This window comes from Macadamia integrifolia, chromosome 5, assembly GCF_013358625.1.
Source record: "Macadamia integrifolia cultivar HAES 741 chromosome 5, SCU_Mint_v3, whole genome shotgun sequence".
Classification (NCBI taxonomy): domain Eukaryota; kingdom Viridiplantae; phylum Streptophyta; class Magnoliopsida; order Proteales; family Proteaceae; genus Macadamia; species Macadamia integrifolia.
In genome coordinates, this window is record NC_056561.1 from 32,161,635 (window position 1) to 32,186,624 (window position 24,990).

Genomic DNA, 24,990 nt, shown 5'->3' on the forward strand with positions numbered 1-24,990 from the left:
AAGAAGAAAAGAGAGAAAAAAAAAACTTCACTTATCAACCAGCCAACAGTCACTGTAGGAAGAAAAATAAATAAATAAATAATCATACGAAGAAGGAAGAAGCAGGGAAAAGAAAGAAGAAAAGAGAGAAAAAAAAAACTTCACTTATCAACCAGCCAACAGTCACTGTAGGAAGAAAAATAAATAAATAAATAATCATACGAAGAAGGAAGAAGCAGGGAAAAGAAAGAAGAAAATAGAGAAAAAAAAAAACTTGCACTTATCAACCCGCCAACAGTCACCATAGGAAGAAAAAAAAAAAAAAACTAATCATACGAAGAAGGAAGAAGCAAGGAGAAGAAAGAAGAAAAAAAAAAATCGCACAAATCAGAAATTTAAAATACAAACTAAAACATACCTGGAGAAGAATCGAAGGAGAAGGAGAAGCCGAAGGTTGCCGGAGGCTGTCGAAGGAGAAGGAGAAGCCGCCGGAGAAGAATCGAAGGAGGCGGCTGCCACGGAGATCGCCAGAAATTAAAAATACAAACTAAAACATACCTGGAGAGAGATGAAAGCACTTCATCGGAGATCGCCAAATGTCGCCGAAGGCTGTCGGAGGAGAAGGAGAAATCGCCGAAGAAAGGATCGTCGGACGTTAGGGTTTGGGGGTTTGCGTTTTGGAGACAAAGTAGCAAACTGAGAGAGAATGAGAGGCACGATTTTTACTGATTTTGGTTTTTTTTTTTATGGTAAGGGTTTTTATTTTTTATATGGTTTTTTATCCAATGCATCACATGTGCATCAGACTTTATACATCTCCCAATGAGAATATGTAATTTGGAATCTTCATCAACAAATTTTAAAATTTATTTAAAAAAAATTTGATCCAATGCATCACATATGCATCAGACCTTATACACCTCCCAATTAGAATATGTAATTTGGAATCTTCATCAAGCAATTTTAAAATTTATTTAAAAAAAATGATCAAATGCATCACATGTGCATCAGACCTTATACACCTCCCAATTAGAATATGTAATTTGGAATCTTCATCAAGCAATTTTAAAATTTGTTTAAAAAAAAAAATTGATCCAATGCATCATATGTGCATCAGACCTTATACACCTCCCAATTAGAATATGTAATTTGGAATCTTCATCAAGTAATTTTAAAATTTGTTTAAAAAAAAAAATAGTAACCGATGATCTGGTCCGGATAAGGCAAGGTGCGTCAACTCTTGCATTGCGGGATAGCATATTCCGACGTATGGTGTTATAAAGTTCTAATTCACGGTAACCTATTTTCAAATGTTTCTAGTAATTATGATAGATTGAAGATATACGTGGATAAAAAAAAATATACGACAAGAAGCATTCAGTCGTCGGTCCTGCAGATGTGATAATGTGTTTTTAAAAAAAAAAATTCGATCCAATACATCACATGTGCATCAAAACTTATACACCTGCCAATGAGAAAATGTAATTTGGAATCTTCGGCAAAACAATTTTAAATTTGACTTTCAAAATAGTGAGTACATAAGGCGACCGCCTCATACATAAAGCGCTACAAGGCGTCGCCTTATAGCGCCTTAGTGTATAAGGCGGTCACCTTTCACACTTCTCGCAAGTCGGCGGACTGCCTTACTACCAAAGGACCGCATCAGCGCCTTAAAAACTATGACAGTATGTGAATGAAAAGGTAAAAAATAATGTTTTTAAACAACTATAAGTATTTCGTAAATCCCACCGAGTTAGATTCATAGTGCATTTAACTGAATAATAATATCCCAGCATAGTCATTGATATCATTGACAGCACATGCATAAAACTAAGATTTATCAGGATGACTGAGTGAAAAATAAGAGTAGTGAAACAAGTAATTCCTAGATTCTATACTAAAGTCAAGAAAGTCAGAAAGTCTCCAACTAAAGTAAAGACATAAACACGAATCTTGATCAAGCTCGATGGACATTTCTGGTACCCACAGAATATTGAGAAAGGAAATAAACTGCACAAGGCAAAAAAGTCTAAACTCTCACAAAGAATCAACCAAAATCAAGAGTATGGAAGAAAAAAAAAATAGAGAACAATTTTTTACCGAGGTTTCACAGTATAATTTTTATTCCATGTAAGCTGCCTGCATGCCATAAACCTCAACCAAACAAATACACCGATAAGCCCTAAATTTCCTTCACTTTGGCAGCGTTCAGTCAACTCTGTTGCAATGTCGAACCTATGCCAAGCAAATGCACGTCATTAGCTGGAAACTAGAATAAAATCAATTTTGAAAGGTACATTTTACAACAATTTCAACAGATATGACTCAGAAAAAAAGGGGATCATCTCAGTTTGCCCATGTGGACAAATCTAACACGGCTTATGTACGTACTCTTTCATCATAGCATATCCAACAGTTACAAAATTACAACAGACTTGGTCCAATATACATAAAGATCAGCAGCCACTCACACTCAGCTTGAAACAAATACAAATTTATTCCACTGCCAAGGATTGTTCACATTAATCCAATATTTATTGGTCATTTCTACCAGATACAATAATTCAGGGGTCACCTGTGCATTAATGATCTCTCAGCGTGCTTCTCCCTCTCAGATATTTCATCGAGTAACAATTTAACAGTACCTTTTCCATCCCTATTCCCCCGCAATTTTAATGCTTTAGTCATGCACAGGAAAAAAAACTAACATTATGCCACATGTAACTATGTAAGACTCAAGAACAAAACTGAACAGCACCAAAATTAGAGAAATACCACAAAATAAGAGATGAGTACCACAGAAAAAGGAAAAGGGTGGAATAAATTTTTGAGATGCAGTGACCATTTAAAACAGCTAAACTAAGGCACAAAACCTAATCTAATTGAATGGAGTATTGTAACAAAATGATCAAAATAGTGGCCGGTGTGGGGATTGGTGGAGTAGGTATTTTCTGAATTAAAAAGTAGACTGCATCTTTCAAAATATCATCAACACATCCCACTTTTGGAAGGGGAAACAATAACTATGGTGTAATTAGAAACTTGCAATTTTCAATATATATATATACATATATATATATATATATATATTTTTTCAACATGCGATGCAACTACCAAACTACAGTTTAACATTTAAAATATTATGGCCAACCAAAACTATCACTCCTGCAGCAAAGTGACTGTGAAAACACAACATTACCATAATTTTCTTTTTTGCATTTTTCTTGTTTGGGGTTTTTCATAAATTGTGTATCAAGGACCAGTGACAACTTCCATCTCTTAAAATTTACTTACATTACAATATTTTTTGGTGGTAGTATATTCAATTTTTAGAGTGTCAGCATGGCTCTTCAAACATTTCCCAAGTTTCAAGGCTAATTGCTATGTATTCCCTAATCTTATCCTAATGTTTGGGAGACATTTAGATTCAACTAGCATATACGATTTCTATATCCCATGGCTACTGAGTGTTACCACTAAACAAAATTTATAATGCCAAAGTAAACCCAGAAGAGTAAACACAATTAACTACTCAAGAGGGGATGCTAAAATGACCTTTCCAAATGTACGGTCTGTTGATTTCAAGGAAACAAAAAAATTAGATCCGTTGTTTTTTATCCAAGATCCGCCAGACCAGATGACAAACTGAACTCCCAGAAAATCCCTTTGTTGTAGATTGATATCCACAAACTGCATTATAAAGAAATATGCACATAAAAATGAACCCAAGTTGACGTCAAGCATCAATGAAGGAGAAAAATTATGTAATTTTTTGAAACTATAATTAAATATGCATCACCTGAAAGAACCCTTCTCCAGTGGGCGTATCCTTAAAATAAGTCTGACAAGCACCATCAAGCAGCTTTGACCTTTCAGGTAATATATCTGATGGAGGGGTCTTCATAAGAAATAAAGGTGGATTACAAAGTGCAGTAGTAGGTCGACTACAGAAAATCATAAGTCATAACAACATTAATCTATTGCAATTGCATCATTTTGCAGTACTCCATAATGCTTGCTTCCAATAATTAGGAAATGAAAACACTCACCAACCATTCTCCGGAAGATGACCTTGGCAGACCCCAGTGAAGCACTGCGGTGCCTTTCATGTTAACAGCAACTAACATATGACGGTCAGCCATGGTAGCCCTCAAAAGAACCTATTTTTGGAAGAAAAAAAATGGAAATAATATTTGCTATGTGGTAGGCAGCAAAGAGATTTTAAAATGAGGCCATCAATCTTTTCTCAATGCAGCATAGATACAGCAAACTCTCTTAGTGTTTGACATGGACAGAAGTTCCAAGAACATGATAACCAGACAAAATGCAGACCACTATTACCATGAACTATGGTTACATGATAAGACAGAATTTTGTAATGGATAATTGGATATAAATATCAGCAATAGAGTGAAAACAATATGAGTCATCAACAGCTCAAATATTTGCCACGTGGCATCTCTGTTAGAGCTCAAATTTTTTGGACATGTTGTCCACACCAATACACCATCATCTATTCATGAGGTTAAGTTTCAGCCCAATCCCATTCTCCCATATGGAGGTATTAAGCTACGGAAATTGGTTACAATAACCAATTTTCAAATTCGGCAGCTTCGGACACCTAGATTTTAAAACATTGAAAATACAAGGGTAGAAAGGCCTAATAAGGTGGTCCATATAGTGGAGATGGGACCCAAAAGTCTTGACATTTGGTTAAATCAGGGTGTGGCCATCCCTATCCAATGGTTTATCGGGCCAGAGGAATGTTCCGAATGGCTCAAATGAGGTGGACCATAAAGAAACTTTGGGACACCTCCATTTTAAACCGTTGTCCCAACACGGTGGGTATTATAGTGGAAATAGGACCGAGACTTGACATCTGGCTAATCCATGGGGGCTTCCCATCCAAAGGTCAGTTTGACACGCGAATCCCATGTCTGGCTAAAAATAGGTGGACCATCAAGGGAAGGCTTCCTTAAAGGGCCCTCAAAGTTTATCTTTTCCCACATATAGAGTTTTGGATTATTGAAGCTGACCACTATTTCGTAGTCACCAACATGGAAACATTGCCGCATGATCACATTATCTCCTCTCTTGTACTTCTCAACAAGAACCAATACTGGCAGATGGGTGCCTTTGGTTTGTCTTTCAGAATACTTGTGCAACCACTGGCCAACATCACGCTTTTTCTGACAAATGGATGAGGTTGGACTGTTATGATGTTCAGATAGTACTCTAGTATCATTGATTTTTCTGGTACTTGTTCCCTCAACGCCATTCCACAGTTCATCCAAGGAAATCCCTCTTGATAATTCCTTTTGGAGTTCTCTTAAAGCATCTTCATAGTCTTGCTGCATCGGATATACGTGTCATATTAGAATGAGAGATGATGGATGAAAGTAGAATATAAACTAAGCCAAATAATATTAAGATCCAAAAAATAGTAAGGCCTAAATACCAAAAATAACTTTGTGTCCCCCAACAACAAGAATAAAAAAAGTGAATTGCTCCTAAGTTTTCTGTTCCAAGTGAAACTTCCAGTCATGTCGCATCAATCATTTTATTCCTCATTTGCTTCCAAAAAAGTCAGTACTTTCCTTGGTAAGACCTTCCGTCATATTTCATACAAATCTCAAAAATTTATTTGACTATATCGACAAATTAAATTAAGTTTATTTATGAGAGGAAGTAGAAAGAATCTTTCTTTTGGTTGTAAATTCCAAAAAAAAGGCGGGGTAAAATTAGGAATAAGTAATTTCTAGTCGTAAGACAATTAGGATTATCGACTTGAGAGCAAATATATAACAAATGCTAATGCTAGACTTGAGAGTGGAATGTGGTTTTGCATTGGCCAATTGACTAAAAAGATGATACCTTGCTGCAGGTCATAAAAATCAGCAAGGGGCTATTTCAAGATGATAAAAATTAGGATTCATGAAGAATTTGGTAGGGGAAGGATTAGTTAAGAAATGCAGCCAGGTTTATTTGCCGCTTTATAATTTAACGAGATTTGGGTGGTCTTGGATTTTCTCCTTAGCCATATGTTTCATTGTTTCTAAACCAGGTAGTCCAGTGGTCAATTGGCCAGGATTCAAGATTTCAAGATTCAAGTAACGTTTGTAAGTTCCTTTCTATGAGCTCTGATCATTGGATATGAAATCCAGATTCAAAACAGCAATGGAATCATAGTAGAATCCAAAGAACAACAAAACAATAAGTAGAGGACATTTTTCCTACACGGTCCTCTTTTAGAAATAAGAAGACTTTCTGAAACAGCCCTAATTAATCACCCTTGAGTCATGTGGTAAGTTTCAGCCCCAAAGAATTACACACTACATGCCACAATCAACAAGTCAATCTTGGTCAAGATATGAATTGTTTGGGAAAATACCTAAAGCATATCAGCCATATGATTGGTTTTGGCCTTGAAGCTTTACAGATGGCCAATACACATGGTCCTCTATCTATCCAGTGGGTAGAGTTTCCATATCAGCCATATATTGATTTGACTTTGATTTTATGGCTTAAAATGCACAGGATAAAATCAACTAGATGGTGGGCTATATGGTTGAGATAGGCCACAAAATTTGGCATGTAGACTACCCAATGAGTGTGCCCTATAGAGCTAGTGATTGGAGTCATCAAGATCAGCCATCCTTGTGGCTCAAAAATGTTGTACCGTATATTAAATTCCACTAACTAGCACATACTAGCACACCTTGAATCTTTAAGGCTTAATGGATCGGCCACCATCCAGAAGCAAACCAGAGTTTCCAGAGGCAAAATTAATTTATTCTCATGAAGAATGCCTCCAATGGAATAGGCTACTTTGCTTTCTTGTGTATGTGGGCATCACCACTTCCATACCCATTAAACTCCTAGTGAGAACTGAGAACCCACTTTGAAAAGTCAAACTTAAAAACCTAACTGCTACAGATCAAATCAATATAATTAATAAAATATCAAAATAGATGCAGGCCCCACCAAACCTGATGCAAAAACCAAATTACGGAGATACACTTTTAAATCCAAAACAGGGCAAAACAAACAAAAACAAATCAAGTAAAAAAATAGAAGTAGAGAAGCTGCCCCACATAAGAATGTTGGCCAGGTTTGATCAAGTCAAACACAGAATATGTGTGGACATCAAGAATGATTTATGCTTACTGCTCACACCCTGCATCATGTGTTTCATGAGGTATGGAATCATTATGTTTGTGCTAGATTCGAATTAACCACCAAGAAACCCAAATTTAGAATAGTTATTGAAACCAGATGTTACATAGTACAAAGGAACATTTCTTCCAAATTATGTCAGTATCTTGAAGCCTTGGACCCTTGGTATTTTTCAAATGAAGAAAACTAGAAACAGAAGAATGAAAGAATAAGCCCCAATGAAAGAATAAGCCCCAGCCTTGGAAAGTAGAAAGCAAAGGAAAGGATGAGTGCATAGTCAAGGAGAGGGATCAGCATGAAGGACAAAAACTTGGCTTATTTGAGGTCTTAAATCCCATGAAGGGTATACGGTCAAAAGGATGAAACTACGAGTTCAACCTCTTCCACCAACCCACCTTTTAGTACTCGAGTTGTTTCGTGAAAAATATAACCAAAACCCCACAAACTTCACTTTCTCCAATAGAAAAGTAAGGAGGGAACCTAGATGAGGCCTCTAGAAACTTTTGAAAAATTCAAAGCTGCAACTTTTTCCTGTCACTTGAACATCAATTTGAAGTGTCTCATTAGGGTTTCACAATAAGAAAAAAAGTGAATATCACCCCTGTTTTGGGCCATTGAAGCATTGATTTGAGTGACCTATACAAAATTCTAGAAAGCAATTGACCTTAAAATCTAACTATACAAATACAAATCATAAGGCCTAAACTATAACACCTTATAGCAGCATTTAAATCCTTTAATGTATGATTGAATTTAAATCATAGGATTTCAGCAAAACTATTCACTAACATGCAAATCAGTCACATGCTAAAGATTCGCAAATTGACAAGTGTTCAGACATCTTAATAATGATTTTTTTTTTTTTTGATTTATTATTAAAAGGGACCAACAGATTGAGCATACTGTTGGCAAAGTTGGGTTAACAGCTTCTTCATAATCAAGACTTTTATTAGTAGCATCTATTTTCCTTGTTGGAAACCTCCTACAAGCATAGATTGGAGCACATCCCTCTTGGCATGGAGAAGCATCTTCAAAGGTAGAGCCTGATTTACTGAAGGTTTATTACAGATTGTGAGGAATGGAAAATGTATTCAGGTCTGGGAAGATCTTAGCTCTTTAAAGCGCATTTATGGTAAGTACTTGTCTAAGTCTGATTTTTCTTCAATGGATGTTTGAAAGAAGATATATTTCAATCAAATTACTGAAAAAAGGAAGAGATGTACAAGCATGATAATGTAATAGTAGTAGTAGTAGTCGTAATAATAATAATAATAATAATAATTGTTGGCTTATTATACTGCTGTTCCTTGGATAATCACCATCCACTGATCATCCCTCAGGAAGCTCTCCATACCTTGACATAACTGATCCTTTATTAATGGTAACACAAATACTCCCGTAAAGTACCAAATTTCCATAAATTCAAAGTCTTTGGAGCAGAACCAAATCTAAAACATTTTTTAACATTCAATTTGGGCTGTCAGCTGTGACAGGAAAATCCATCCCAAATTGACCAATCTCAGACCCTAGAGACAAGCCTAAGATCACTTGAATACTCCTATTGTCGCATTCTTAAACAATAGTAAGTAACCACCGATCTTGATCATACTCCAGTTAAACTATGAAAAGAATCATAGAAATTTTCTACCAGCAGAAATCAACATTTGTTACATGAATATACCCCAACTCACGACACCGCCACCCAAACTTCCTTGAACCAGTACAACACCAATCAGTCATAATCAACTCCCAACTATTGAAAACAAAACTCAAGTCCAACTCAGATATATTGATTTATTGACATAAACCAACTCCGACCCCGCAGACCCCATAAAGGGAACAGATGGAACAAAGCACAGGATATATCACCAACCATCAAAATTCCAAAGAAGGAACTTCAACTATGAGAGCACACCCCCCCTGCTCTGGAGTTTTCCCCCATTGTCAGGAGTACCTCACTGAAATAATTTTCTAACTTAGATTGTTCAGCAGCTGATCATTTTGTCAGAACTTCCATCATAGCATGAACTTAAAATATGTTTTCCCTCAAGTAAAGAAGAAGATCAACCTTTTGTTGTTGTGGTGAGCTTATTGGCTTTCCCTTACTTTCCCAAAGTAAATATGCCTTGCGGTCTACCAAATCCTTTGGTACAGATAGATGAGAAGTAACAGTCACATTCTCAGGTATCTCAATTCGAAAATTTCCTTGGTTCAGTTTCAACCTAGCAAACAAAGGACATAGGACATTAGTGGAAGGTCTAGAATGATTGATTCAATGTAAATGTACTCTTGTAAATAGCTCAAGCAAAAGGATCAGCTAGAGGGAAAGGTCAACACCATCTATCATGACTGCCATCTTTTAAAACAAATTCAATAGCATGTATCTTAGGATCCCGCACAGCTCAATGACGATCAGATAGATGTCTCCACTCTGCAGTTTAATAAAATATATAAATTTAGGAGACTTTTCCCCTTAGATAACTTTCATCAAGGAAATGCATTGACAAAAGCAGTCAGAGGGTCTTGTTTTAAGTTAAAAATAAAGTCCACAGAGCATGAAAAATGGGAAGGCAAACCATCATAAATTGTGTCTGCAGTGCAGTCTGCTTATAGGTATTTGTTCCACGAGGATGATCAGCCGGAATGACCCAGTTCCCGTAGGAGGATTCAGACAAAAGAAAATTATTACCGTTGCACGTGAGATTGGAGAAGATAACAAATTAAATAGAAGTTTTGGTGCAGTTCTGGCTTCACTTTTGCCCAGGGTAAAGACCACCCCAATGAAGAATCCATGTCCTTGAACAGTTCTTAAGCTGAAGCTCAATCCTTGCATTGCACCCATTGGAAGACCCAAACACATTAACCTATAAGAATGAAGAGAACCCACATAAATAACTTAATTTTCCAAATATGTTCCCATCTTATACTGTCAAAACTACTACCTGAAGCTGCATCCCTTCCTCGAGTTTAAAATGCCAAACCTGAGGAAGGTTAGTAGACTTTGGGGATGCCATTGTAACTGCTTACTCAATGACAAAACCTGGATGAAGTACTTTCTGTTGCATTGCACATCCCATATATAACATGTAGCTCCTATTACCTGACTCCTTGAAGAATGCACATGCTCGTTGAAGTAGAATCTGACAGCTGGTTCCATTAGGGAAATCAAGTGTTCACATCTTGGTAGGAATCAAAATTTTCTTCAAAGCTCATTACTTGGCATGTCTTTCGCCAGTTGATTTAGACAAGGTCTGCATGAGAAAAGACATGTCAGTAAGGAATCTCTATTCATCAGTGCATCAACCAAAGTACAATAATTTTATGAATTGACTTTCTTCCCTAGTTGTGAGTTGACTATTAATCAGCATAGATACCAAAATTTCCTAGGAGTTCTCTTTCTTCTTCTTCTTCTTCTTTTTTTTTTTTTTTTTTACCCGGTTATTAGATCAAATTTTCTATTCCAATCTCATTGAGGTTCCTTTAAGGCATGAAATAAAAATCGACTCACACCAAACTCAAAGAAGCCTGGGCCACACTAACATAAATGCTAACAGGGTGCACAATCAGACTGCTTCTTGTTGTCACACTGTACATCAATTTTACACGATTAAATTCCCTGATATCTCACTAGCATGATGAGTATTGATGCTAGTGATTTTATATGTTAGAAAGTTATAAATATTTTCATTCCCATTAATCAGTTAGGAGATTCCTAATGCTACCAAAGTCAAACACCAACCAAATGGCAGAGGAATAACACAATGTTTATGACGGGGTAATGATCATTAAGAGCATGATAAATTATTCAAGATTTTCTTTCTTTTATCATTATTATAATAATAATTTTTTGGGTGGAAGAGGGGAGAAGATTCAGAGCCGTCAGAAAAAAGCATATGTAAAGAGAAACAATGAATTGAAGATATTTAAATGAATTGGAGAATTCGAGAAGCTAGTTAGGATTCCTTACCATTGAAAGTAAGAACATCCAAATAAAGAATTTAGGACGGGAAAAGGGCGCGTATCTGATGCTGCAACCCCAACGGAAGTTGAAAAACATAGGGATTTACAAAGCTTTGCACTTTTCGACTCCGAAAGAATAAATTGGAATCCGCCATTTTCACATAAATCAAAGTCGCAAAGAGAGATGTGATTCCTATTTCTCACTGAGAGAAAAGCAAAAGTTCTGACGTCGCCATTAGCGACAGAAATTGCAGCTTGATATCGCATAGAGAAAGAAAGCATAAAGGGTTTTAGCTTTCTTCGCTTTATTAGGGTTTCTCTCCGGCACTTGTAGGGTTTCTGAAGCTCTGGTATGGAGACTGAAGAGCATTGTCCCAGACGAGAGCGTAAAAAGAACCTCCATCTCGAACATATAAAGCCACAGGGTAACGGTCATAATTGACGTGGACTTTGCCGTACCGGTCCAGACCAATCAAAGCAACCAATTCAACCAGGATGAATCGAACCCTTATAGGTTATATGTTTTATGGAACTAGTGAAACCAAAACCAAATCGGACGGGTCAGGTTCACCGACCGAAACCAAGATAGTGGATTTAAGCGGATGGACAACTGAGACCGGACCGATAGTAAACCTAAAAGAAAGCAAAATCCAGAAAAAGACGCCATTAGTTTCCTTATGTGTACATGCAAAATTGCAACCGGACAGAACCAAACCAGATAATAGTTCGATCCCAAATCGATGACAAAAAATTGATAAAATTTTGTATGGAATTGATCAATTGACACCCTTCGAGCCCATATGTAGAAGCTTCATTCTCGAATTCAATCAATATCTTCCCATGTATGTTTATGGATTTTGATTCCGGCTTAATCGGCGATTCTTGGGTGGAGTAAAGTTGATTTTAGGACGTAGAGCACCATTGTGCGTTGTGTTTCATTAGGCTTCAAAGGGATCAAGCTCCTCTCCAACAACTACACCCTCCAACGCCCTTCCAATGATCATCCAAAGGCTGCAGGGGCTTGGTCACAAATCTCAACACTTGTCAATGCCTTTTCAGTCTTTGAATGAATCGTTGGTCTTAGAAAGGATCCCAATCCGCTTCCAAAATACAATTGTTATAACTAGTTGTAGCTAGCTAATGCGTTGGGCTTTTTCCATAGGCTACTAGTTGTAGCTTGTTCCATGGTCTATTCTCCCAAATAGGAATCTTTTGAGGGGTATATTTTAAGAAAATTTACATGATTACCCACTTCTGGGTTTCATTTTACAAAATTATCCACAAAAAAATTTTGGTTAACAAAAATACATAAATTTAGGTTTGGGTTTACAAAACTACTCACCCAAAGTTCCAGTTAACAAAAATACCTAAAATCTGGTTTGGGTTTGCAAAACTACCCAAAGTAATGATTCTTCATCTTTCACATTAGAAGTGAAAGTTTGGCCCTGACAACTCGAACCCGCCCTGAGCCCGAACAGGGTTTGTGCCAAGTTTTTTTGACCCTGATGGCGGGTTAGGGTTAAAAAACCCCAACCCTAGGTTAGGGTTGAAAAACACCAACCCTGGGTCAGGGTTGAAAAACCCCAACTCTAGGCCAGCATTGGGTTGGTTTAGGGTTGAAGCAACAAATCGGCCCAACCCGACCCAACCCAGCTCGAAATTTAACCTTGCATCTTTATAATAGAAATTAGGGCTATAATAAGTATTTTATTTTTCTATAGTTTTTTAATATATGAAACATGAATGAAAAAAAAATATCAATCAAGGTTAATCCTACCATTATAGAAGCCAATGTCAATCCAACCCAGGCCAACCCGACCCAACCCAACCCTGATAGGGTCAATTAGGGCCAGGTTGGGTTGGTATGAACCCGGTAGGGTTGGGCCTAACACATGAACCCGATAGGGTTGGATTGGGTCTGAGTTGAATTTTGAGGACCTAGGATTGGGTTGGGGTTTTAAGAAAACCGGCCCTGTTTCACCTTATTTCACATATAATCATGTATTTTTTTACCACTAAAACTGAGTGGGTAGTTTTGTAAACCAAAACTCAAATTTGGGTATTTTTGTTAATTTAAACTTGGGTATTTTACAACGTCACCCCATAGAGAATGCCATTATTACAATTATACTCTCTCTGTTTCACTAAATTAGACTCAGACCCTATCGTCTGTCATTGTTAAATAAAAAAATTAAAACGACGGTTATATCCTATTCATTAAAACTCATTCCTCTTCCCCTCTTGGACTGAAAAACCGTTCAAATCAATGACTGAAAAACCAATAGGAAGGACGTTGAGAATCAATACAGAAACAAGGGTCCCGGCAATCAGCATCGTAAGAAACCGATTGTCGGTCTGTGTTTGGTATGCATTCTCATAGCGTATTCTGCGTCAAAAAAGCCTTTTGGTATGCATTACCATTCTCAAATCCTAGAACGAGGCTCACATTCTGTGTTCTTGTTCTGCAGCCAAGCATCAACGAGTACGATCTGAGTGCTGCTCTCTCCACCTTCGACAACGGAGTTAGGAATGATTGAAGAGAGAATCGGAGGTTCGATTTTAGAGCGATATTGCTTTGGAGATCTGGGAAGCGAGGAGGAAAGAGAGGCATCGAAATCGAGATGTTGCTGCTTGGGAGTTGGGAGGGAGATCGCTCGATCAATCTCCACGCTTCTCTTTGAGATTCTCGTTGAGCTGAGAATGCCTGCAGACATGGCGAGAATCAGTAGATTAGGTTTGTACTTGTGTTCTTTGCACTGCACAGTGCATTGGATTCTCTGCAGACATGGTGAGGCAAATAATAAATCTCACGAGAGAATTCACTGAAAAAATCAAAGAACGAACAAGAGGCGACAGAGAATAGAGAGAGAGCTTAGAAAATTAGGAAAAAGATGTGATAGTGGAGACGGACAGCAATCGAACTAGGAAATTTGTTGCAATGAGAAAGAGAGATTGAAAGAAATCCCAAGAAAATCAAGAGAGTAGTTAGCTACTGCTGTGACGCAGCGTAATCTGAATCGTCGGACAAATCGTGCAACTCCGTTTTATGCATAACTGGTGATTTGTGGCTGAAGGAAGTGATCGCTGAAAATGAAACTGAGAGATGGAGCTCTAATTTTCTTAGTCACGAAGGGATAGAGAGTGTGAAGAGGGGATGGGAAAGAAACGTGAAAGGAATCGACAGATGTGAAACATCCCTGCCCAAACGTCGGCAAGGAAACTCAGTTCATCCCCTCGAGCCACTTCAGGTGCCATGAAAATAGGGGTTCCGGCGATTGGCATCGCCGGAGCCTCCTCATCCTCCTCATCGATCCATCTCGTGCAACCCAAGTCAGCAATCTTGGCACCATCTGCTCCAATCAAAACATTCCGACCGTGATCTCGAATAGCATCGGTGAAGGTACCACCGGAGACATATTCCATGAAGAGACTGTACATCAATCGACCATTCTCATGTGTTACGCTCCAGAAATTTCACTGAGAAAACCTCACCAAACCGGTGAGTTTTAACAAGGGAGACGGTGGCGAAAGAGCCACGACCGATTGTGCGGCCTCTGGTCCATTCGTGGTGGATTGAAGGAACCTTGGAACTGGAAGGAACGGAGAAAGGAAGAAACATGGAGGGTTTGGGTATTTTAGGTACTTCATATTTAGTAAAGGCATTTTGGTATTTAAAATAAAATATAATAGCTGAATATAAGGTATATTCCTTAACAATGACTGACGATAAGGGTTCAGAGTCTAATTTGGAGAAATATAAAGAGGTGTTCTTATAATAGTGGCATTCTCTATGAGGTGGCGCTGTAAATTACCCTTTTAAACTTTAAGTGGGTAATTTTGTAAAAGGAAACCTAATTTTTAGTTTTTTTGTTGACTGAAACTTTTGGTGGTTAATTTTGTAAAGAGAAACCTAGAAGTGGGTAATCATGTAATTTTTCATAAATCGTTATGTATCGATAGAATAAAATAGTAAAGAAAAACAAAAACAATAGCAATAATGGTTGTTGTAGATATGGAGGAGCATTGTTGCAGATAAGAGGGAATCGATTTTTGCAGGTAATGCCTAGACTAGGTTTCAAAAATGAGTTTTTAATTCATTAGCTCTCTGTCATTCGAATGAGAGGGAGGAAGAAGGAGACACCACAATTATGTCTTCTCGATTCGAAGAGAGGAGAGGAGAGGAGGGAGGGAAAAGAAGAAGATGGGGAAAAAGAAGTTCTAAACCTAAACGATTGTTTTCAACCGAAACTCTGTTTCGTGCTCCATCTCCCATATGAGGATAAAAATCCTCTGCAATTCCCATCTCATATAGTTTTGCACAATACCCCCTGCAGAGGTCAACACGTGGACAACTTGAAATAAACGGCTCAAATGCTTTGTTAGTTGAAGCTCACCAAAACTAGTTAAAAGTAAGTGAACCGATGCATCCAATGAATCAAACCGGACAAGTTCAACTTTGTGACTAATAGATTAAACTCTCGTTGGAAGCCACTCCCACGACATTCTCTCTCACCCCTCTCTCTGTCTCTCACACCTCTCAACCCTAACAAGCTCGCTCTCACAAACGATAAGCTCTGTCACCCTGTTACCCTAAGTCGATTTCTCTCTCTCTCTCTCTGCTCATGAAGCTGTCGTTGATACTCTCGATTTGAACTGGTCCCCCAATATCAATAACAAGATCGACAGAGAAGAGAATAAATTGCTCTTTGTTTTTTCATATCCTCTACTTGAAGAATGTTTACTCGCTCCAGAAGTCATAAATGGTTAAATACAGAAGAAGGTAGATAATAACAATTCACAACGAACCAATCTCATAATGACTAAAAACATTATTAATGTCCAATTTTTAGGTAATTAGAATGTTTAATTATCTCTCATTAAGTTCCGGAAAAAGCTGGATTATTTCAGAGTTACATACATAGTAGAGATGAAATAGGAGATGAGAGAAAAAAGCAGATTCTGACTTGCCTTCACTTGACATACTTTTTGTTGATACCCAGGGTGTCCGAATCTTTGACCCGACTAGTCCTTGGGGTCATTATGATACCGTTTACACAGGACCGGGTCAGTTCGAGATGGAAACTCTCATGCGGTGGCCCCAAGAAGTTAGGTGCAGTGGCGAAGGTTTGATCACTGGACCTCGCTTCTTGAGGCCGAGTACTGTCCCCTCTAAGCCAACTGCGCTAATCCCTTCGGGTTAAATTGGTGGATTGGGGATTGAACCCGACGTGAAACGAACAAACATCATCAAGAATTGGCACTCGACATACATTAACTGAAAATGCATCTCTAAATCGATGAAGTGAAAAATGCCAAAGGATCCAAAGTTGCCCTATAGGAGAGAAATAAAGCGCCCTCACCCCTCACCCCATAAGACTCAAAGAGAAGCGGCGATTATTAGTTCCGATAAAATGATATATAAATAGCCACCGTTCCCCAAGAAAGCCCTCCTCCAATTGCCGCCGGAGCGGAACTTGGCAACTTGGGTTGGGGCTAGAAGAAAAAAATGAAAAGGCTACTACCTATAGCCATCGATGGCATCACAGTACACAACGCTGCCTACCCGACCGAGAAAAGCATAGATGTGATTGCAGAAACAGATGCGACATGCAACCAGCAGCCCCTCCCCACCTCATCGAAACCAAATCACCGGTGGAGGATTTGTGGCCATTAATAGAGTGGGAGGTGGGTTTGGGAGTAGTTAGGAAGAGAGGAGAGTGAGTGAGGCTGATTCGCTTTGTTTTAGAAAGGGGGAAGCAAGCTCAAGTGATCAAAGCGAGCGATTAGGGTAGTAGAGCTTCTCCTTCGGGAGAGCAAGCTTGTTGGGGTTCAGAGATGTAACAAAGAGTCAGAGAGGGGTGAGAGAGAGAGTGTCGTGCGAGTGGCTTCCAACGGGAGAGTTGAACTGGTTCGGTTTGATTCATTGGATAGATCGATTCATTTGCTTTTAATCGATTTTGGTGGAGCTTTAATCAACAAAGCATTTGAACCGTCTATTTCAAGTTGTCCACGTGTCAACCTCTGCAGGGTATTGTACAGAATTGTACGAGATGGGAATTGCAGATGATTTTTATCCCTCATGTGATCATGACACGTGTCTCGATCCACATGTCCCGATCCGAAGTCGTCTCAGCCAGTTTTCCCCCAGATTCCTCCCCGCAGAGGAGCTCGAAGTCTCGACCGTCTCACCAAGCTGTTTTTGGTTTCCCCTCCTGCAAGTCACCAAGCGATCAGTCATAAACTCATCGTTCGCTCACAGCCTCACACAATCTTGCTGTGCAACTCAGCCACCATTAACGTCGACATGAAGCGTCCAATCGAAGACGTCAGTGCTATAGTCTCCACCAACATCAAGAAGCCCGTCTTCCTTACCAAAGCCGAACGCGAGCAATTAGCCCTTCAACGCCGTGAGGAAGAAGTAGCAGAGCAGAAACGCAAAGCTGAACAGCTTCGTCTCCAACAACAACCAGAACAGAATAGATCCACCAAATCTGACCATTCTCCTGACAACCGTCACCACCGCTCTCGGGATCGTGATCGTGACCGTGATCGCGAACGTGACAGAGAACGTGACCGCGAGCGAGAACGAGAACGAGATTCGGAACGGCGCAACCGCGAGAGAGAACGAGAAGAAGAGAACAAGGCGCGTGAGAGGGCTCGCTTAGAGAAGCAAGCCGGCCGAGAACGTGACAAGGAGCTCGAAGCCATTAAAGATCAGTACCTCGGAACCAAAAAACCTAAAAAACGAGTTATTAAACCTAGCGAGAAGTTCAGGTTCTCGTTCGATTGGGAGAACACTGAGGACACCTCTCGGGACATGAATATATTATACCAGAACCCTCATGAGGCTCAGTTATTGTTTGGTAGAGGGTTTCGTGCTGGAATGGATCGGCGAGAGCAGAAAAAACTTGCTGCCAAAAACGAGAAGGAGATGCGAGAAGAGATCAGAAAGAAAGACGGGGTTGCGGAGAAGCCGGAGGAAGCTGCTGCCCAGCGGCAGAAAGAAGCGGCGGCGGATTTGTATGACACTTTCGATATGAGGGTCGATCGGCACTGGTCGGAGAAGAAGCTTGAAGAGATGACGGAGAGGGATTGGAGAATTTTCAGGGAGGATTTCAATATTTCCTATAAAGGATCGAGGATTCCCAGGCCTATGCGGAATTGGGCTGAGAGCAAGTTGACTCCGGAGCTCTTGAAGGCGGTGGAGAGGGCAGGGTACAAGACGCCCTCTCCGATTCAGATGGCTGCGATTCCACTAGGGCTACAACAGCGAGATGTGATTGGGATTGCAGAAACTGGTTCGGGGAAGACTGCTGCTTTTGTTCTCCCTATGTTGACTTACATCTCTAGATTACCTCCTATGAGTGAGGAGAATGAGGCGGAAGGGCCCTATGCTGTTGTCATGGCTCCTACCAGGGAGCTTGCCCAGCAGATTGAAGATGAAACTGTGAAGTTTGCTCACTATTTGGGTATCAAGGTGGTCTCAATTGTTGGTGGGCAGTCTATTGAAGAGCAGGGTTTTAAGATCAGACAGGGTTGTGAGGTTGTTATAGCCACACCTGGACGACTTATTGACTGCTTGGAGAGGCGATATGCTGTTCTTAACCAATGTAATTATGTTGTTCTTGATGAGGCTGATAGGATGATTGATATGGGTTTTGAGCCCCAGGTTGTTGGGGTGTTGGATGCAATGCCTTCAAGCAATTTAAAACCAGAGAATGAAGATGAAGAGCTTGATGAGAAAAAGATATATCGGACGACTTATATGTTCAGTGCTACCATGCCTCCAGCTGTGGAGCGTCTTGCCAGGAAGTACCTTAGGAACCCTGTTGTGGTTAACATTGGAACTGCTGGAAAGACAACTGATCTCATAACGCAGACTGTGATCATGCTGAAGGAATCAGAGAAAATGCCGAGATTGCGGAAGTTGCTGAATGAGCTAGGGGATAAGACTGCAATGGTGTTTATAAATACAAAGAAGGCTGCTGATGGTCTTGCAAAGGGTTTAGATAAGGAAGGTTTTAGGGTGACAACGTTGCACGGAGGGAAATCACAGGAGCAGCGGGAGATTAGCCTTGAAGGATTTAGGACCAAGCGGTTTAATGTTCTTGTTGCAACAGATGTAGCAGGACGTGGGATTGATATACCTGATGTAGCTCATGTCATAAACTATGATATGCCTGGGAATATTGAAATGTACACTCATCGCATTGGACGAACAGGGCGTGCTGGGAAGACTGGTGTGGCAACAACGTTTTTGACGCTGCACGATACTGATGTCTTCTATGATCTCAAGCAGATGCTTATTCAGAGCAACAGCCCTGTGCCTCCTGAGCTGGCAAGACATGAGGCATCAAAATTCAAGCCGGGAGCAATTCCTGACAGACCTCCCAGGCGCAATGACACTGTTTTTGCTCATTGAGAATTTTGTTTCCAGGAAGATACTTCTTCTTCATGGGTACACCTAACATACCTTGCTGTTCTGTTTCTGTAGTTAGACAAACTGTTCTGTTTGCTGTTATTTAGCAGAACCAAAAATCTATCTTTTGATGAGGAGTTTGGAATCTGGGATGTTGAATTTTTCGAATTGTGGAAGATACTTCTTATTCATGGATTTATTTTTGTTTAGCATATTTTTTACTTACTGTTGCATCTAGCTATGGTTTCGACTGTTTTCATAATTCAATTACTCAATAAACTGCACACTTTTAGAATGGCCTAAAATTGTACTGCTGTATTTGAAGGGTCAAAACAATAGCCCATAGACAAGGTCTTTCAATCAAATAATAATTTAGGCTACATGGGACAATCCTAGCCAATCTAGGAGAAGGGTATTTAGATAATAAATCCGCAGACAAGAACAGAACACAGAGTAAGTGATTCACACTGAAATCTGTTATGAATAAGTGATTAAGACAGTTGAAAATCAGCATATCGATGAGGAAAACAGTAACCAAAGTAGGGGCAAAATAGTAGTTTCCAAGGCCAAACAGAACTCAGAAATTAGGGTTTGTATTGGTCAGTTGATTCAATTTCATATGACATAAGTGATGCAGAATCGAGGCTAGACTGGTTGACCCTCCAGGAAACCTTGATCGGGACGAATAGGGTCCAATTGGATTTTTGGGATTGGTAGGATATTTTAGGGTTTACTTTATTTAGGAAATATTGAGTTATTTTAATTAGTGGGCAAACCTGTGGCATAATGGTTAAGTTGCACTATTGCAACATGTTGGTCAGATGTTCAAAACTTGGAAACAGTCTCTTCTGCAAAGCAGGGGGTAAGGCTGCGTACACTTGCCCCTCTCAGACCCTGCAGTAGCGGGAGCCTCGTGCACTGGGTTGCTTTTTTTTTTTTGAGTTATTTTAATTGGGAAGATGCATAATCTTTTATTTTGGGAGATGGCTATTGGACAAGTAGAAAGTTCCAATTTAGTTTAATTGTGTTTCTACTCTATTAGTCTAAGATTTAGGAAGTAATTAGGAGTTTCTATTTCAGTTAGCCAAGTTTTAATGTCAGTTTATCATATAAGGGCATGTAACACAACTTGTTTAGCATGATTTGACGAATGAATTGAATGAATGTTTTGGTGCCGGGTATGGTGCAAAACTAGGTTGTGTGACCCTCTTCCCCCCCCTTTGTGCGATCTCTATTTCTTTCCCTTTCTCTTCTCTGTCTTCCTTCACTTCCTTCTTCATGGTTCTGTTTTCCTTTCCCCGTAACTGGCGGTACTAGCAGTCCTTAAAGAATTGCTTCAAACTTTCAAGTGGCGCATCGATCTGAACTGGGGGATTTCTAGGGTGAAATTGCCACTCTAGGGCAACCCAAACCCTGGAGTATTGACCTCCAAATCCTCCTCTCAGGTGTGTTTTCTTACCTGGAACCATTTCTGGTTTTGGCTCTAACGTCTGTCAAAGTTCAGACATCAGATCCTCCCTCCCCCATTACTGTTTTGGATAACCCTTAGCTGCATCCAAGAGGTCTCTGACTTGGGAACCTTGCCCTAAAATATGAGACCCAATAGGGCTCTAGGGAGGAAGTTCTATTCTTCGTAGCCACAACTGGTTTCTGACTCTGGTTCTTGCTAGATGTAGGAGATGATAAGCCTCAACTCGCGATTCACTTTCCTTCTAATTTTGATTGCTCACTTTCCATATTACCCCTCATTCCATCATTATTTACTACTTACCCATACCTTATAATTGCTTCCAAGACTACCCCTGATCAATAATTAATAAATTCTTCCATATCCCCTGCCCTTTAACTTAACTAATAACTATTGAGAATTCTAGGATATTACAAAACGGCCATTGGTTATGATATTTATGCTATTTGTTAATTAAGTGGGCCGTAAGTGATCCGACTCCGGTTCTGGATTCTGGATCCGTATCCATAAGCAGTGGCTTAAATTACAATTGATTTAACAAGAAAGGTTAAAACAGTTGCTCTAACGGAGGGTAGGGTTAGAATGGGAAAAACAGAAATATGTCAAGATCAGATGGTCAGAATTAAGTCAGACTCAAAATGAGTTCCCCATTAGGGTTCGTGAAATATGGTCAAAATCTTGAGAGAATATAATGGCTAGATTACTTAATCTCAAAAAGCATGCAGCATATGATCTTCTAGAAACAAAGGTTCTAGTTGCAGAAAATTCTCTGAAATAGAACTTGTTAATGGCAGTGAATAGAGAAGAAGAAAGAATACAATCCAGTAGAACAATATTGTGTATTTGAGCATGGAATGGAGGAGTTGACAAAATTCGTGTTGTGCTATGCACAAGCTCTTACTTCAATGTTGGAAACTCACTATAAATGACTTGATTATCTATTTGTGCATGAAAATATGTAAGAATTAGTAACTTCTCATGCCAAACCCCTTCCCACATCCATTTACTAACATTTTTTGCCTTTGTTCTGCCAAGAAAAATTGAGTGTTATTTTTCTCTTTTAAATTATGAAAGTCAAATAGATGCCTGTTTGTATATTTGCAGCTTGAACGAAGGATCCCAGAAAGAGAAACTATGGTCCCTCACCTAGACTACCAGATTTGATTGTTCTGCTTGGTGAGCATTAATCCATTTGTTATTTGAATGATTGGATGAATGTAGAGGTTTCATAATTCAGTAGGATTGTAAAATCATGCGTCTTTTCAGAAGTAAATTTTTCTCTTTGCTCGAACTTATGCTTGGACTGATGTAGATCACAGGATGTTGCCATATCCATGAATCATTTGGATATATTGATCCTCTGAACAAAACAGGTTGTATGATATTCTTGGCTTTGTTAAAAAAAAATGATATTCCTCTGCAGTGAACCTCAGATCATGAGACAAGTATATATCTGCAATATCACGGTTGATTCCCTGCAAGCGAAACAAGTTTCGGTACACATGGGTAGAAATTTTATATCATATCTACCCTTATCAGTTATCATTGTGCTTCAATTACTTAATTTTTTGGTACATCTTGTCCATTAAAAATTATTTTGATAAAAAATTAAATGGAACTTAATCCTTTATATGGATAGATGCCTTACCTAGGTTGCAATGGAAAGATCTAAAGTTCTATGGATTGACTGATGCTGGTGGGGTTATGAATTGTCCTGTATGCTTGAAGGGCCCATGGAGGGTTACTAAAATGATTCTTCCCAAAGCATCACCAAGGGATTCGAATGGTGAAATCTTTGATCCTCTGAAATCCATTGCTAAAGTGCCTTCAATGTTCTGTATGGTAATGCTGTTGAAATATACTTCTTGTGGATCTGTGGGCCTCTCTCCCTCCTATCCCCCCTGGTCATCGAGGAAGGGAAGACAAATGTGTCTGGCTTCCCTCTTCCAATCGGTTGTTCTCCTTTGCTTCTGCTTGGTCCTTTGTCAGATCCTCGGGTCTTGTTGCTCCTTGGCATAACCTCGCACGGTTCAAAGGCCATATCCTCCGTCACAGCTTTACTACCTGGAGATGTCTCTCCAACTGCCTTCCTACGCAGTCCTTCCTTATTAACCAGCATATCCCTGTCAATCTTGCTTGCTGCCTCTGCCCTGATGGCCAAGAGGATATCCCCCACCTCTTCTTCTCTTGCCCCCTCTCATCCCTGGTTTGGAAAACTGTCCTTGTTCGTTGCTGGCCTTCTCGTAGGCCTATTCTCCCCTTTGATAGGCAATGTATTTGGGTTGACATGACATTTGCTGGATCCTCTATCTGCGACACCATTGGCAAGCTAGCATTCTCAGCTACTATCACTCATCTTTGGATGGAGCACAACATTCGTAGATGGTCTTCCAACTCCCGATCCCCGGATAGGATTTGGAAAGCCATCTTCTTCGATGTCGCCTAGAAAATCCAATCCCTGTGCTCCTTTCGCTCCAGGCCGACCCCCTACTCCTTCAGAAATGATCACATAATCTCCTCCTGGAGCCTTTTGGCTGGCCCTCCCCCCCCCCCCTTTGGCTTTGGTTGCTGTTGGCCTTATCTTGGCTCTTGATGGTTGTTTCTGTTTTTTAGTTTTGTTGCTTTGCTTTGTTCCCCTTGGGGTTGGCTTCTCCTTGTTGGCTTAAGCCTCCCCTTCCCCCCCTTTTTCCCCTTGTTTTTTCTCTTCTCTTTGGGTATTTATTCATCCAAAAAAAAATGCTGTTGAAATATGCTTCTTGTGGTCGATCCTCTATCCTCTAGACTTCGTATTACATGCATGTATTATTATTTTCTGAGATTGGTGTCCCTAGAACATGAGAAAACATTCTAGATGAACTGGTCACCTGTTTTATAATATTATTGCAGCCATATATATCATCAGAAGCACCAACAACTTTTATAGATGATCAACCTACATCCTTCAATGCACCCGCCATATAGTCATCATCCAAGTTCAGGAGCATATTAGTTTCATCAACATTTTCAGTTGAGCAAACAGATGCCTCATCTAACCCATCCAGGGATAAGTGGTTCCAAACTTATCTTCGTATTTTATTTTATTTTATTTAAGCTTCTAGTACTGTAGCCGCTGGTAGATCTGCTACAACGTTGACATGTTTGCAGGTAGTCTCCAATATGCCTATCAATATAAGTACTGATGTGGTGAAGCAACTTCTTCCTGTGGGTGATATTTTTCAGAAGTTGTCCTTTTATTCCAGGTTGGCATGAATTCTTCTAATATATGTGTGGCTTCTTGGAAGTGTTCTGTTTCTTAGTTGTCGGTGGATGGTTTCATTTAACTGCTGATTACTCGTTCACCTCAGAAATTCTACAGATCAAAATTCAAACTACAGTCTTTGCTTGCAGGATGTGGTCAAGTTGTGGTCTAATTTTTTTTTCCTATATGACTTTCTATATGCAATCAGTACTTATAAAGCCCTGAATGGATTTGTAGATTCATTTAATGATGCAACAGCTTTACGCTTGGTGGATGAATTTTGTGGATGTCTGAGTATCAATCAATCAATATGTTTGTGAATTTTTACTAAAGTATTGCATTTCTTGTAAAACATAAGGCACCTTAGGAATGTGTATGGAAACTGTTTTCCATTGTTATCTTTTAAGGCAGTCCTTAATAACCACTTCAAAAGGCATACAATAATCTAAATTATTGTTCTTATATGTTTTCAGGGCTCTTCACTAGATGTGTAATGGTGTTTTACTGTTTTTTTGCTGGTGATGTCTGTCAGATTGTATATCAGTTGGGGGTCTATGGGTGCCCATAGACCTCCATATCATAGGGTATCCTTTTCCTTTAGTTATAGTCTTTGTCTCAAGTTACTGTGGGATGACTTTCCTATTATAACTAGTTTCCTAATGTAGCTAGATATAGTTTTCTATTGTGGTTATGATAGTCATTAGTTTATTTCCTCTCTCTCTCTCTCTCTCTCTCTCTCTCTCTCTCTCT

At 39.4% G+C, this 24,990-nt stretch overlaps 2 protein-coding genes across 14 annotated transcripts; one reads left to right on the forward strand and one right to left on the reverse strand.

Annotated features, from left to right (window-relative positions):
* Positions 1–2,059: 2,059 nt before the first annotated feature.
* Positions 2,060–10,169, reverse strand: LOC122078015 (alpha-glucan water dikinase 2-like). Its single transcript, XM_042643892.1, has 8 exons — positions 10,098–10,169; positions 9,910–10,019; positions 9,224–9,377; positions 5,016–5,330; positions 4,029–4,139; positions 3,779–3,877; positions 3,535–3,669; positions 2,060–2,214 (listed from the first exon to the last, which is right to left on the reverse strand). The coding sequence occupies exons 1-8, from the start codon at positions 10,167–10,169 to the stop codon at positions 2,188–2,190; spliced, it is 1,023 nt and encodes a 340-aa protein (XP_042499826.1). The 3' UTR covers positions 2,060–2,187.
* A 7,088-nt stretch (positions 10,170–17,257) lies between these two features.
* On the forward strand, positions 17,258–24,572 carry LOC122079251 (DEAD-box ATP-dependent RNA helicase 21). Of its 13 annotated transcripts, XM_042645554.1 has the most exons (5): positions 17,258–19,573; positions 22,107–22,178; positions 23,889–24,008; positions 24,147–24,241; positions 24,390–24,572. In XM_042645554.1, exon 1 carries the CDS (start codon positions 17,420–17,422, stop codon positions 19,535–19,537), a length of 2,118 nt encoding a protein of 705 aa, XP_042501488.1. In that variant the 5' UTR covers positions 17,258–17,419; the 3' UTR covers positions 19,538–19,573; positions 22,107–22,178; positions 23,889–24,008; positions 24,147–24,241; positions 24,390–24,572. The 13 variants fall into 13 exon arrangements, with proteins under 13 accessions (XP_042501488.1, XP_042501487.1, XP_042501481.1 ...); XM_042645553.1 differs by having other exon boundaries at positions 22,107–22,508; positions 22,642–24,008; positions 24,147–24,572; XM_042645547.1 differs by adding an exon at positions 22,642–22,788 and having other exon boundaries at positions 22,107–22,508; positions 23,889–24,572.
* Positions 24,573–24,990: the final 418 nt, after the last annotated feature.

Excerpts from the sequence above, each read along its gene's own strand:
- LOC122078015 (XM_042643892.1), bottom strand. The coding sequence starts at position 10,169 with ATGGCATCCCCAAAGTCTACTAACCTTCCTCAGGTTTGGCATTTTAAA. Across the intron at positions 3,878-4,028 it reads CATCTTCCGGAGAATGGTTG|ACCCCTCCATCAGATATATT; the intron begins GTGAGTGTTTTC and ends TTTCTTATGAAG. Across the intron at positions 3,670-3,778 it reads CTGGAGAAGGGTTCTTTCAG|TTTGTGGATATCAATCTACA; the intron begins GTGATGCATATT and ends TTTATAATGCAG.
- LOC122079251 (XM_042645545.1), top strand. The coding sequence starts at position 17,420 with ATGAAGCGTCCAATCGAAGACGTCAGTGCTATAGTCTCCACCAACATC.